Here is a 13,668-nt window from a genome sequence, read left to right as displayed (position 1 = left end):
GGGACGGGCGGCCGTGCGGCGGTGCCCGGGAACGGGCTAGGGGCCGGGCTCGGAGCCGGGTCGCACGGCGGAGCCGAGCAGCTCGGTCCCGCGGCTGGGGCTCTTGGCCGGGGCAGGCGGGGGCTTCCCACGGGCTTGGAGATGCCGTGCTCGCCTCCCTTCTCATGCGAGGCTCTTCTCCGGCTCCTGACCACGACTTCTGGTCGCCACGAGCGCCCTCCTCCAGCCCGTGCTGCCGCGGGCTTTCCCTCCGGGCTGCCGGGGCTCCGTGCGGCGCACCGGGCGCGGCCCAGGGCTGGCCGGGCTCCGCAGAGCCGCCCCGCGGGCCCGGCAGCGGGGGCAGGGTCAGCGGAGGGGACGGCCGAGGCCCCGTGTCCCCTGCCCGCGGGACACGCGGGCGTTCGCGCTGGCGCTGTGCGAGCGGCGCGGAGATCATCCCCGGAGCGCTGCGAATGCGCCTCCATCCCCCGGAGACCCGGCGCGCTCCGGCTCGCGCTTAATATTTCATGAGGTTTCAGGGCAGAAGCTGGCTCTGAGGCCAGGCGCTCCCGCAGCAGGACGGGAGGCTCCAGTGCCCGGGGGCCCTGGCACTGCGGCGGGGGCTGCGGCAGGCGGCGGATCCGTGCCATTCCAGAGGGCTGCACGGATCCGTGCCATTCCAGAGGGCTGCACGGATCCGTGCCATTCCAGAGGGCTGCACTGATCCGTGCCATTCCAGAGGGCTGCACGGATCCGGCGCTCCTTCGGCTGCCTGGCACTGTGGTGGACCGGAGCCAACCCCCTCCTCGGGCCTCAGCTCTGCTGTCCTGTCTCAGGAATGGCATCGGTGTGAAATCCCAGGATGCATCCTCTCATGGCCAATTTGCTCAGGTTTCCTCGGCGGGGGCTAATGTGTTTTCCATGTTAACGTGCCTGCACGCGGCGTCCAGCCTGACTGCAGCATGGAGCCACTAATACTACATGACTGGCACACATGCCCCGTTGGCAGGGGACAGGGCTGCATGCGCCGCCGCCGCGCCACTCCTCCGGTGGCTTTTGCCTGGGCTGACCCCAAATTTACAATGTTTCAGGTTTCCTCATTAAAGGAGGAAGCAAACTACTTTTTCCACAAGGAAAACATTTGCTCTGTCCAAAATATGTTAGGTTCCTTCATTGCCCCTGACCCCTGCTAAAGAAACTATTGAGAAAAAGCACAAAATCTCTCTTTGAAAAGTTCAACATTGAAAGTTTTTAAAAGTTTTCCTAAATATTTCCTTATGTTTCTAGATGAGAGTTATTTTAGGTTTTGAGGAATTTCGGCCTGTTGGCACATTAGAACTTGGCCAAACCACCCCAGTGGTGCCCCCTTGGAGCCAGCCCTGGCTCTCTCTCAAACTCCATCCTATCTGAAATTGCTTCAGAATTGCAATCCTTTTCCAGCCAAGGGACCTGCCCTTGTTGCCTGCTCAGAAAACCCATCCCTAAACCTCCTGCCCTGTCCTATCTGAGGGGACCCAGAGCTCACTCCTCAGCCTCACCAGAGGGTGCCTGCGTGTCCCAGGCTCTGGTGAGTGCCCAGAGCCGTGGGTACGGGCCGGGGAATCCCAGGGTGTAAAACCAGCCCCGGTTCAGATGATTTCCAGAGGCTCTTACATGTTCTCACTGCAGAACCTTGGAGGAGGACCCTTGACCTGTGCTGGTTTTACTCACAGAGATCCTCACTCAGCCATATTAGCTGCAGACTAATATGTTTTGGCATTTGGGAAAAACCAGACATACTCTGAAGCAACCGAGGTACCACCACGTCTCTGACTCAGATCCTCAGTGTGTTTTGTTCCTGCTGGCAGAGACCACCAGGTGTGGGGAGCTTCAGGGGGTCATGGGGGGCTGTGGGGGGCTGAGGGAGTTGTGGAGGGCTGTGGGGAGCTCTGGAGATGCTGCACACAATACTCGAGGCTCTGGCAAATGAGGGGTGAGCACAGGATGCCCAGCTGAACCTTCCTTAGCTCTGCATCACACAGAGGTCTTGAAAATGCAATCCCTCTCCCCAGATAATGCCCACATTTTTGGTGTGTTTATCCTCTGACCCCCTGTGTGTGTTTCTGTGTGGATTGCAGTATTTGGGTGGACTCCATGAGGAGTTGTGGCTCTTGGTGGAGCCTGGACAGTACATCTCCCTGCAGCAGCCCATGTGCTGCCCCTTGGCCCTGCCAGGTGGGCACCTGGGGGAGGATTTGTTCCCCATGCCACAGTCTCTGCCCCCAGTGACATCCCCAGGGCCTCGGGATCTGGTGTCAGGCTCTCCTGGGATGACCAAGGGCCTTGGTAAGCCAACAGATGTGTTAGACACGCCAGCCTCCGGAGGAGGAAAACCCAAGTTTCCCTGCCTGTCCCTCTGCCTGTGTCTCTCTCCACTTCAGTTCATGCAAGTTTAAAAGCCAGTGAATGCTGGTGATGTGATTCACCTGCCCACCTGCTCCCTGCTCCTCTTGTTCCTGGAATGAGAAGTTCAACTCATCTGCCTGGTGGGAGCATCCACTCCAAGCACAAGGATATGGGAAACCAGAAACCTCTCCACTCTAAACAGGGACTGAGTTCTTCACTTCCCTGACCGAGCTCCGAATGCTGAGCTCTGATGGAAGGTGGTGCCTTGGTTCCCCTCCCAGCTCGTCTGCTGACAGTCCAGAGATCTCCCTCCTCCAACACCTACAAATAATGACCCGCCCTGGGGTCGGGCAACGCTGCCGGGGGCAGGCAGGGGCTGGTCCTGGTGCTCTGGCCCCAGCACCCCGGCAGTCTCTCATCCCAGAGTCCCAGCTCTCCCAGCTGCAGACTGTGGGGACCACGGTTCCCAGCCCAGGGCCGGAGCAAAGCCTGGGCAGCAGCAGAAACCACTGTCCTAAGGGACATTTCTCATCTCAGACTGAATGGGTGTCCTTGGCAGGACAAATGTCCTTGAGAACTCAGGAGAAGGGAAACACTGAGAGCAGAATGTGTGAAGGAGAAGGGGACTGGAAGTTTGGAATTTTGCAGCTGAAATCCAGTTTTCTCTGAGAAAGCAGCATGGCTCCAGCTCCAGCTCTCCTTGCCAGTGGTTACTTCTTGGAACTTCTAGTGCCATCATGAGCATGGGCTTGGCTCTACACCGAGCCAGGACCCTCAGCAGGTCCTGCCACTCCCACAGGACATGGACAGCCTACAGGACATGGGTGGCTGGACCCTGCCCCGATGGGGACGTGCACACACCCACTCACACGCATGCACACGTGTGCACACACACACACACACACACGCGCTCCTGCCAGGCCCTCTGCTATTCCCACCTGCACCACAGCACCTGCTGCCCTGCTCCCGAACCCCCCAAGCCCCTGGGCCCTCTCTCCTCTCTCCTCCCTCCTCCTCACACATGCTTTTGTACATCTAGGAGCTGCCCCCGGCCCCCTCGTGTTATCAGATGTGCTGCTATTGATTTCCTCCCTGCATTTGTTTTTGTTATTCATTATTAATGGGATCATTTTTCCATCCTTTGTGCATGAAGGCAAATTTTGTGTAAAAATCAATTGAGTGAGCAGCGCCAATGGCTTGTTTGGTTTTCTGTGCTTTCATCTCCTGTGCACAGGTCCCGGGAGACAGAGAGCAGGATATTAAGGAACAAGCATGGAATGGGAAAAAAAATAATAAATCAATTGTTAGTGGTTCAGAAACCATAGGGAGTTTGCCTGCTGAGTCTCTCACACGTGTACTGGGTATTTCCTATTTCAGCAGGTTTCCCTTTCCTCTTTATCTGGGCTGTCACTGAAAGGGAATTCCCTTTCTCAGCAAATTTCACCTGCATTTTTCATTTTACCTGTGGGAGATGGTAAAATGGTGCATGGGGTGTGTTTTGAAGAATCGAGTGTCCCAGGTGGATCCCACAGACCTACTGCCCAGGACAAGGAGCCCTAGCCCTCCACGAAAATTGTGAGTCCTGATCCCCAGGCACCTGGAGAGACAGATGAGGCAGCAGGGAGTGGGGGGTGGGGGGCTGTGGTGCGGTCGCAGCTCCTCACAAACCCGGAATTCCAAGCACTGACTCCATCCTGCCTCCCACCGCCTGCTGGCGATGCTTACAGACTCCGGGGCACTGCTCGTTATCCTGAGGGAAAACGTGGGCAGCTTCTTTGTTCCTCTTCAGCATTAAATATCGGTTCCGAACTCTTCTGCCGAGGCTGAGAGAAATTCGTCCCCAGCTCCCGGAAGACTAAATGAGCTTCCTGTATCACAGTGGGTTTCCCCCAGAGCACCTGAGCTTTGGGAGCCAAACCCAGGGGCAGACTAAGGCACCAGTGATAACCAGCCAGGACGTACCTGACCTCCAAAGTAAATCTCAAATGAAGCGACCAGGTCCTGGATGTGAAATCTGGGCAGAGCCCCCCGTCCGGAGCACTGTCGGGTCAAAAGGAGCCGGGAGGGAGGGAGGGAGGGTCTAAAGGTGAGGGGGCTTGAGGTGTCCCTGGTGAGCCTGTTGAAGGTGAAGAGGAGCTCAGAGGAGCTGCTTTGTGGGACAGTAGCTGCGGGTCTGGGAAAGTTCATTTGGGATTTGTTTTACATCTTTAAGGCACTCTCCAGAACTGCGCAAAAGGGACAAACGCGGAAAGGTCCAAACCCGCAAAGCTAGGCAACACAAGAACAGCCACAAGAGAAACGGCGGTGATCCCTTTGCCATTGTAGGAACAAGCCCGGTCCCATCTCCCTCTACAGGGACAGAGGTGGTGGCCATGGAGCCGTGAGGGTGTTCTGCGCTGCCGGCTCGGAGCGAGGGCTCGGCGAGGCTCAGACTGGGTTTAACCCGAACCGGGGAGGACGCTGATCCCGTCTGAGAGCAGCGCTAGCGGTTATTTCTGCTGGAACACAAAAGACGTGAGGCTGCGGTGCCCCGCGGCAGTGGCACCGCCTGGGATCTGGGCTGGATCTCCATTCCCGTGCCAGGGAAGGCTCCTGGCCCCGCGCCCGCTCCCGCCGCCGACCCCCGGTCCAGCGCGGCCGTGCCCGCTCCTCCGGCACCCCGACGGCCGCGGGGCCGCTCCTCAGCCCGGGGCAAGGCGGGGCAGCTCCCAGAGAACGAGGAAAGAGGTAAAGGCACATCTTACCTGTAAAAACATGGGCCTGGAGTCCGCAGCTGCGGGGGAAGATGCCGTCGGAGTTGCCTTCTTTAGAGTGCGGAAGGCAATTAATATTGCGTCGCCTTTATTCTAAATTTTCAGAGCCCACAATATAATGTAATGGCATAAGGGCATTTTTTGTTAAAGGACATTTGACTGGGGAAAAATCACTGAGGATGATTGGGAAAACGCGGTGCGAGGAAGAGCTACCCGCAAGGAAAAGGTGAATTCGTGAGATCGCTTCCTGACGGGGGAGGAGGTTGAGACCCAGTTCTCAAGTTCGATGTTTCTCACTCATTGAAATGCTAAGGTGGAATATCCAGAGGAGGCTCACGCTTCGAACATTAATCTTTAATCGTTAAGGTGCTTCCGGGAATCGCAAATAAAAGCCCTTTCCCTCTCCTGCACACGTTCAGAAACGAACCCGGCATCGGTTTTGGTGGCGGGCTGTTTCCGTTTCCCCGGGGCCGGTGGCGGTGCGGGGCCCGGAGGGGCGAAGCCCGGTCCCGTGTCCCGGGGCGTCGCCCCGCTGAGGGGCGTTTATTGAGGGTGCGATTGCTCTTGCAGGTTATTTCGGTATTGCCGTCGGCGCTGCGGCGCGGGGCGGCGAGGAACGACACGTCCCAGCGGGTTGAAAAATAAAGCTTTATTAGGGAGCGGGGCGCGGGGCTCGCTGGCCGCGGCGGGACGGGGCGGGACGGCGGGGCGCAGCGGGAGCGGCTCTGCCCGGGGCTCGCCCCGGAGGCCTCGCCCGCCGCCAGCGCAGTTCGGGGAGCCGCGGAATTGCGGTGGCCCCGGCTCCGCGCCCCGCCGGGCTTCTGTCCCGGGCTGGCTCGGCGGGGCGGGCCGGGCCGGGCCGGGGCGGGGCGGGGGGCGCTCAGGGCGGTCCGTCCCATCCCATCCCGTCCCATCCCATCCCGTCCCGTCCCGTCCCGTCCCGTCCCGTCCCGCCCCGTCCCGTCCCGGGGTCTACGGGGCCGCGCCGTCAGTGCACCGCCGAGTACTTCATGCGCTTCTGCTTCTGGCGCTGGTTGCAGAACCAGACGCGCACCACGTTCTTCTTGAGGTCCAGCTTCTCGGCGATGGCCGCGATCTTCTCGGCCGAGGGCCGAGGCTGCAGGGCGAAATACGCCTCCAGCGAGCGCCGCTCGGGCGCGGCGATCGAGGTCCGCCGGCGCTTGCGCTCGGCGCCGGGCGGCGGGTCGGGGCCGGCGGGGCGGGCGCGCCGGGCGGCCTCGGCGCCCTCCAGCCAGGCCTGAAGCACCGGCCGCAGCGCCGTCATGTTGTTGTGCGACAGCGTCAGCGACTCGAAGCGGCAGATCGTGCTCTGGCTGAGCGAGCCCACGCCCGGCAGCTTCAGCGCCGCCAGCGCCGCCCCCACGTCGGCCTGGGTCACCCCCAGCCGCACCCGCCGCTGCTTGAACCGCTCGGCGAACGCCTCCAGCTCCCGCGGGTCCGCGGCGGGCGCGGGAGCCCCCGGGGCGCCCACGGGCACGGGCAGGGGTCCCGCGGCGGCGGCGGGCAGCGGCGGCGGCGGCGGCAGCGGGGCGGGCAGCGCGGGGGGCTCGGCCAGCCCCGCCACGGCCAGCGACGGCGAGAGGTGCTCCAGCAGGTCGCCGCCGTCCAGCGCCGGGTGCGGGAGCGGGTGCGGATGGGCGGCGAGCGCGGCGGGGTGCGGGAGGGCGGCGGCGGCGCAGGGGACGCCGCTCATGGCGTGGAAGGCGGCGTCCGGCTTGAAGTGAGGGTGGAGGTGGTGGCCCTTGGCGTGGGGGGCGATGTCCGCGGCCGCCAGCGCCTCGGCGCGGGCCAGCAGGCTCTCATCGAAGCTCCCAAATATATTGCCCTGCAGCTGCGAGCAAGAGCACGCATGGCGAGGTCAGTGGGGAATTCTGTCATCTCCTCCTGAAAAACCGGCCCCGGCACCGCGGGTCCTCCCCGGAGCTCAGGTCATAAAAATTAATAGGAAGACAGCGGCCCCGCTCCGCATCGAGCGGATCAGGGGCGGGCACGGGGGGGGGGGGGGGGCGCGGAGCCGCGACGCGCGACGGTGCTGCCGACATGAAAAAAACATTAACCCGGTGCCTGTCAGAAAATGTGGCTCAGAGCGGTGATTGCGCTGCATCCACGTACCTGCGGGGCCGGGAGGCAAACTCTGCGCATCGCGTCGCTGCCGGCGTGCAGGCTGGGGAACTTGGGCTCCTGGAGGGCGGCGGGCACGGCGAAGGGCTGCTTGGCGTCCATGGCCATCATCTCGGCGCGGCCCGCGGGCGGCAGGCCCCGGGCATGGGCGCGGGGCTGCGTCTGCCCTCGGCACTGCCCGACGAGCGGTGTTCGATGGCAGAGCTCCGCCGGCGCCCGCCCCCCCCGCGCTCCCGCACTCATCTTACACGCTGCCCGCCCGCACGGGCCGCGCACGCGTGATGCGCCCGGGCAGGACGGGCAGGGCACGGGCGGCGAGACCCTCCGCTGCCCCGGCGAGACCCTCCGCTGCCCCGGCGAGACCCTCCGCTGCCCCGGCGAGACCCTCCGCTGCCCCGGGGCCCGCGCCCCGCCGCCCTCAGCGCCCGCTCGGGGCTCGGGGCCGGACGCGCCCTGGCGGGGGTCCGGCTACCGCGTGGGGTCGGGAGCGACTCGCAGCCCCCCCCGGCCACTCCGGCTCGAATCCCGCTCTTCCCTCGGCCGGCAGATCCCGGGGGAAGAGGGGAGGAGCGGGCGTTTCTCCGTGGGCAAAACCCGCGGGCTGACGTTTGGAGCAGAGGGGCCGTCGTCCACACAGCCACCCCCCGGGAGAGCGGCTCTGAAGTTGGCATTGTTCTACTACTGAGCGGCCCGTTCATTTTTGCTCTCCCAATCTTCACACGTCTTCAGACATTACTGTACTTTGAGGCCCCAGAGATGCAAATATTTTGCAAAATTCGAAGTTCTTAAGCAAAAATAAAACCTACTCCGAGATTTAAAGTTTCCAAGTCTTGTAAGCCTCGGTAAATACGGACCAAGAGCCGAGGAGCTGCTGTCTGGTTTCTGACAAACGAACTGACTCCGATCGTGGGCAGAGAAAAGAAGCGGCCCTGCTGTGGTGAAACGGGTTCCTTTGGGAAACACGCACCGAGCCAAGATCGCAGCATCAAGGACTGGCTTGGGTTGGAAGGGGCTCTCAGCGCGGGTCGGCCCGGCCGTGCGGGAGCGGCTGCGGCGGGACGGGAGCGAGGGGCGCTGCCCGCGGCGCAGCACCGCGGACAGCGCCGGCAGCGGGGCCGCTGCGTCCGCCCCGCTCCGCTCCGCTCCCACGAGCTCCGACCCCTCCTCGCTCCCGTCCCGTTCCGCCCCGCTCAGCCCCGTTCCGCCCCGCTCCGTCCCGCTCCGTCCCTCTCCCGTCCCGTTCCGCCCCGCTCCGTCCCGCCCGGGGTCCGCCGCCGGGCCGGGGGCGAGGGGCCGGGCCGGGCCGGGCTAGCAGCTCCCTCCCACCGGGGGGAACCGGCGCGTTGTGGCGAAGCTGCCTGCCCTGATTTATGATAAAACATTTAAAGGAAATCATTTATATTTCAGAGGCCCTAAATAGCTGCATGAAAGTTTTATCTGAAGTGGCACCGCTTTAAAGGCGGCCCTGCTTGCTGGAAGTAATTAATAGAGGGATAAATTTCAGGCCCTTGTTTTGTTTTCGTTTTAACCCTCCCTTTATTTAGCGCTGTCTGTTAACGCCAGTAAACAAGAAGATGCGAAGGGTGGATGCAGAGCCCGACTAGCGCCTGCTCGTCAGGGTCTGACTGCCTGGGCCCGGCTCCGAGGGTGCTCGCACAAGATTGGCAGCTTTTCCCGTCTCTCTGCTGTTGCTTCATTGTCTCCCAAGTGAGGAGAAGCTGCCGGGGACCCCGCACGCTCCTTCTGCCGGCCCCGTTGTCACTGCACAGGCTGCTCACTGCCACGGCCGAGCAGCGCCCGTGTGACCGCAGCGCCGGGCTCGGGGCCGCTGCCACAGCTTCGGGGGTCCCTCTCCCAGCCCATCCCAGGACACCTCTCCTGGCCACCCGCCTTAAGCACGGTCTTCCCCTCCCCTCCCACAGGCAGCCGGGCAGGGCAATGCAGCTGCTGAGCTCCCTTTAATTAATGCTGTAAAATATTGATGCTCCTGGCCCTGTCTGCTGCCGTTACACCTTACAGCCAGGGGAGAGGAGTCCAAAGGATAAACAATAACAAGTTAAAGGAGCCCAGATGGTTTGCTATCAGAAACTGTCTGCAGACTCAGAGGTGTCACTGCAATAGATTTCAGAGATCATTCACCTACTGGTAAATAATTAATGGCATTTCTGGAAGAAAAAACCCAAACCCATACCCTGATGAAACATTGCTGGTGACTCATTGGAAATCTGAAGGCAAAAGTCAGATTAAAAGCATGTGCTATTTTATCCTTTGTCACAGTTCATGGATTGTTATCAATTTTCCTAATACATCAAAATATTCTGTTCTTATTTAGATTTTAATTCAAAGCTTATCACAGAGTGGTGCCAATAGGCTCGAGGTTTCATTGCATGAACTCCATTTAGTTTAAAAAATATGCATTACATGCTGACACAGGACTGATGTCCTGTGAAAGTTTGTGAAAGTTTCCTGGGCAGTTTGAAATAAAACCATGAGTTATTTAATCCACAATTCATGCTGGTATCCTCTCTGCCCCAGGCTGGGGCAGCACTATGTGTTACAGTCACAAAGCTGCCAGAAGTCACCTCTTTAAATGCTCTTCAGCTGCTGTTCAGAACAACCACACAATGTCCTGCACACCCAGCTCCTCTGGAGGAGGCTGCTGCAGGGTTTGCCTGAGAGGCAGCTAAAGCACACACAGCTCACGCAGGGACCCCTCCCTGCACCTTCACCCCCTTCTGCTCCTGCTTCGGAGGCTTTGCTCCCCTCCCCAGCTCACCCTGAGGCCTGGCCAGGTCTCCTTGTCGTGCCCTTGTGTTTGTCTTCACTGCGGATCTGGAAAAGAAACCCAGTTTCCAGACCTGAGTCAAGATTTATGTGATAAAATAACTTCTGTCGCTAAAACGCAGCCAGTTACCAAAATCACAGAATCAGGGATGGTTTGGGTTGGTAGGGATCATCACTAGGCTTTGCTGGACCTCAGGAGGTTCCATGGGCCCACTGCTTGAGCTGATGTGCCTGGTCCATGTGGAGGAAGAGGACTAGAGCTGACTCTGGAAGGTTCCTCTAGACCCTGAGCTTGCACAGCACATTTCCAGCACCCCAAAGCTGTGAGCCCTGCTGCACCCCGGATGATATGGTTGTTCCACTGCACAATCTGATCGAGGAAATATCTCGAGTTACCCAGACAGTCAATTATTCATCAGCTAAATGGCCAAGCATCAATTACCTGGCCTGATTCTCTTATTCATTAAGGAGATTGAAGAACCCACCTTAACAGAGCAAAAAAGAAGTTGCTAAGTTACAGGAGCTGTCTGTGGCCGAGGCAGTGTCAGGCTTCCAAAGGAACGGGTCTGGCACTGAGACTTCTCTGGGTGTGCAGAGTGTCCTCCAGAGCACTCACTTTTGTGGAGCCTGTTCCTCTGCAGGTCTGGAAGCAATGGCTCAGGGAGAGCAGCTCGAGGTTGGACTGAGCCTTGCGTGGTACCATGGGGGCCTGAAAGGGAGTTTTGCAGAAGAACTTGCAGGGTTAAAGGGAGGGACCAGGATGGGAACCCCATCGCTCTGGGGAGTTTCTAACTCAGGTGGGGATGGGATGGAAAGTGTTTCAAAGAGCACAGCTGCCAGTGGCATCCCAGCAAGGACAGGCTTCCTCTGCAGACAGGGAGCACTTGCAGGTGTGCACAGTGAGGGCCACCCCGCACAAACCCACCAGAGAGAGCTCCAGAGGGACTGAGCTTTGGGCCAGTTGCTGAACTTCCTTCCAAGGAGAGGGAAGGGGAAGCATCTGGGGTCTGTGCATTGCTTCAGATTAGGTTAGGAGTGCTTTCTCTCTTCCTCTATAATTAAATCCAAGCAGAGCTTTGCTGGCTGCAGAGGGGTTCTTGGGCACGTCCTTGGCCTCAGGCGGTGGCACAGGTGGCTCCAGGGCCTGAGTGAGTGTTTGTGGGTGTTAGTCCCAGACCAAACCCCAAAGCCTTTGGCATTAGCAGAGCACTGTGGCCACATTAGAACACAAGAAGTGCTGAAGCTGTGCTGCAGCTCTGCTGTGCTGGATGACAGGGGCAGGACAAACAGCCTTGTCCAGCAGCAGCAGGTGGAAAGCTTATCAACTTAGCTTTGAATTTTTCAGGAAGCAGGGTTTTGATTTGAGATCCCAGGAAAACAGGTGGCCACTCTCTTGAGAGGGGCTTCCTTTACTCACTTGTAGTGTACATGAATTATAGAATTTTTTAATTGTATCATTCATTGAAATTAAAATTGCAGTTCCTTGATCAGATCAAACTCTCCCCTTCCTGCCAGAGAGGATGGGAGCAATGGGGCAGTGCTTTCCACAGGTGGAACAGAACACTCAGCTGCCAGGCTTCTGGCTGTATTTGCTCCTAATTCTGGAAATACATCTAAATGCATCTAACGGGACTCTGCCACAAGAAGTTAATGAGGAACAAACATCAATTATTCATGCCCTGAAACAGTAGGTCTCCTAATGTTCTTGCTAATCAACAAGTGAAACAGCTGTATCTTCTCAGGGCAATCTTGGGGGGACAGAAGAACAACGCTGACACGTTGGACTGCCCCCAAAGTCTCACCCTCTAACTCAGTGAAGGGTGTTTGTTCCCAGCCCAGCAAAGGTGCCAGAAGTGTGGGAGCACGACCAGGAGCAGCACTTCTGCATCCTCACACCCTGCTGCTACAGCCAGGGGCACGGACGGGCTTGGCCAGGGGTGTCCCGGGAAGCACGGACAGAGGGAATGCGCAGTCTGCTCCCAAAGCCAGGGAGAGCTCGGGCTGTTTAAAGCCAGAGTTAGCTCCCTCTGGGCGCCGACACCAGCAGCGGGGAGCGAGACTGCTCCAGGAGCCCCCCTCACTCCTCTGCGGCCCGCAGGTAACCCAAAGTCACGTGAAGCAGCTAAAGGGAAGAGTGGATGGAAGTGTTGTCTGCCAGAGCTTTCACCACGAGAGAGCACGCAGAGAGAGGTATGTGATGTTGACTTCAAATAATTTTCGCATGAATTACTAAAGAAATGTATAATTTATCAGTGCTTAAATAAATCACTGGCAGGAGTGCTTTAAGGTTGCCGGCGCAGGACGGGCTATAATTAACTCCCACGTCACGGAGCGCAGGGCTGCTCCGGCAGCGCCCCGCGACACCGCCGAGGCTCGGCAAGACGAGGCACAAAAGAAATTCGGCTCCTAAAAATAAGACGAAGGACAGCAGAGCAGCCAAAGCCCCGAGCTGGGGGCGATGCTGGTGCCCCGTGGCCCCGGGCTCCTCCCCAGCCCCGGCGGTCCGGGCTGTCCCCGGGGTCCGGGGCAGGTTTGGGGCATCCCCGGAGCGGCCCCGGCAGCGCCCGGCCCGGGCTCCCGGCAGCGAGAGCCGACACGGCCTCGCCGAGCCCGGCGCCCGGAAAAGTGACCCCGAGGGACGCCCCTGTCCCCGAGCAGCCACAGCTGGCACCGCTGGGGGACCTGCTGCACGCACAGGGGTCACTGCTCCTGCTCCTGCCCGGGTCCCCTCCGGCCTTGGGCACTCGCCTGCAGCCAGGCTGGAAGCACCGAGTGGCGACAGCCCCTGTCGTGGGCTCTGTACGGGCTGAAGTGTCTTGGCCAGGTAAAACGTATTTTTGAACTTCAAATCCAAGAGATGTTTCTGATAAAAAACAAGTTTTCCATATGCCATGAAAAAGTAGTGAAAAAACCTTGATGTTTTTGTGGGAAAAAGGGGGAAGCTCCAGGTGAAGGAGGCACCTGGCAACACGGCACATGAGGCCTCACCTCACCCATCAGCCCTGCCGGGCTCCCTGCACCCAGCAGGGACCACCCTACCTGAGATTAGCACACAGCCATTGGAAACTGTCTGTGGAATGATCCTGGCGAGAAAGAAAGTGCTCTAGTTTATGAATTTAGGTTTTGATCATCACAGTTGTAAGTCTGTTGTGGAATAAAGTGGTGGAAGCACATGAAAACCTCCAGAGAAACACCAGACAAACTTATTTTTCCCTTCTGAAAGCCCCTTGTATCAGTGATCTCATCAGTAACCTGCTCCAGAGGACAGAACTGGGTCCCCTGTTTCCAGAGATGAGTTAAAATTAGATTGCCACCTTTGGGAACCCTCTCCAGAAGTTAGTGCTGTATTCCAGACAGCCTCGACTGGAGACAACAAAGAGATTCTTGGCCTGACAGTTACACCAACAATTTACCTTCATGTGACTGCTCCCTTCAAATAGTTCCTGTAGACATTTGCTTCCTTCCAAGGGGCTCCTGGCAGGATTGTGGCCCAGGGCTGTGGCAAGAGCTGTCCCACCCTGCTGAAGGCTGCTGCTGTGCTCAGGGAACGCTCAGATCACATTTGGAATGGCTGGGGGAAAAAAAATACATCCAAAGCCACACACACACACACATGCTACTCCCC

The 13,668-nt window shown here is 59.0% G+C and overlaps 1 protein-coding gene across 1 annotated transcript; it reads right to left on the bottom strand.

Annotated features, from left to right (window-relative positions):
* Positions 1 to 6,057: 6,057 nt before the first annotated feature.
* On the bottom strand, positions 6,058 to 7,462 carry POU4F3 (POU class 4 homeobox 3). Its single transcript, XM_053991089.1, has 2 exons — positions 7,251 to 7,462; positions 6,058 to 6,969 (listed from the first exon to the last, which is right to left on the bottom strand). The coding sequence occupies exons 1-2, from the start codon at positions 7,368 to 7,370 to the stop codon at positions 6,106 to 6,108; spliced, it is 984 nt and encodes a 327-aa protein (XP_053847064.1). The 5' UTR covers positions 7,371 to 7,462; the 3' UTR covers positions 6,058 to 6,105.
* Between the last annotated feature and the right edge of the window lie 6,206 nt (positions 7,463 to 13,668).

This window comes from Vidua macroura, chromosome 15, assembly GCF_024509145.1.
Source record: "Vidua macroura isolate BioBank_ID:100142 chromosome 15, ASM2450914v1, whole genome shotgun sequence".
NCBI lineage: Eukaryota > Metazoa > Chordata > Aves > Passeriformes > Viduidae > Vidua > Vidua macroura.
This window is presented reverse-complemented; position numbering and strand designations above follow the sequence as displayed.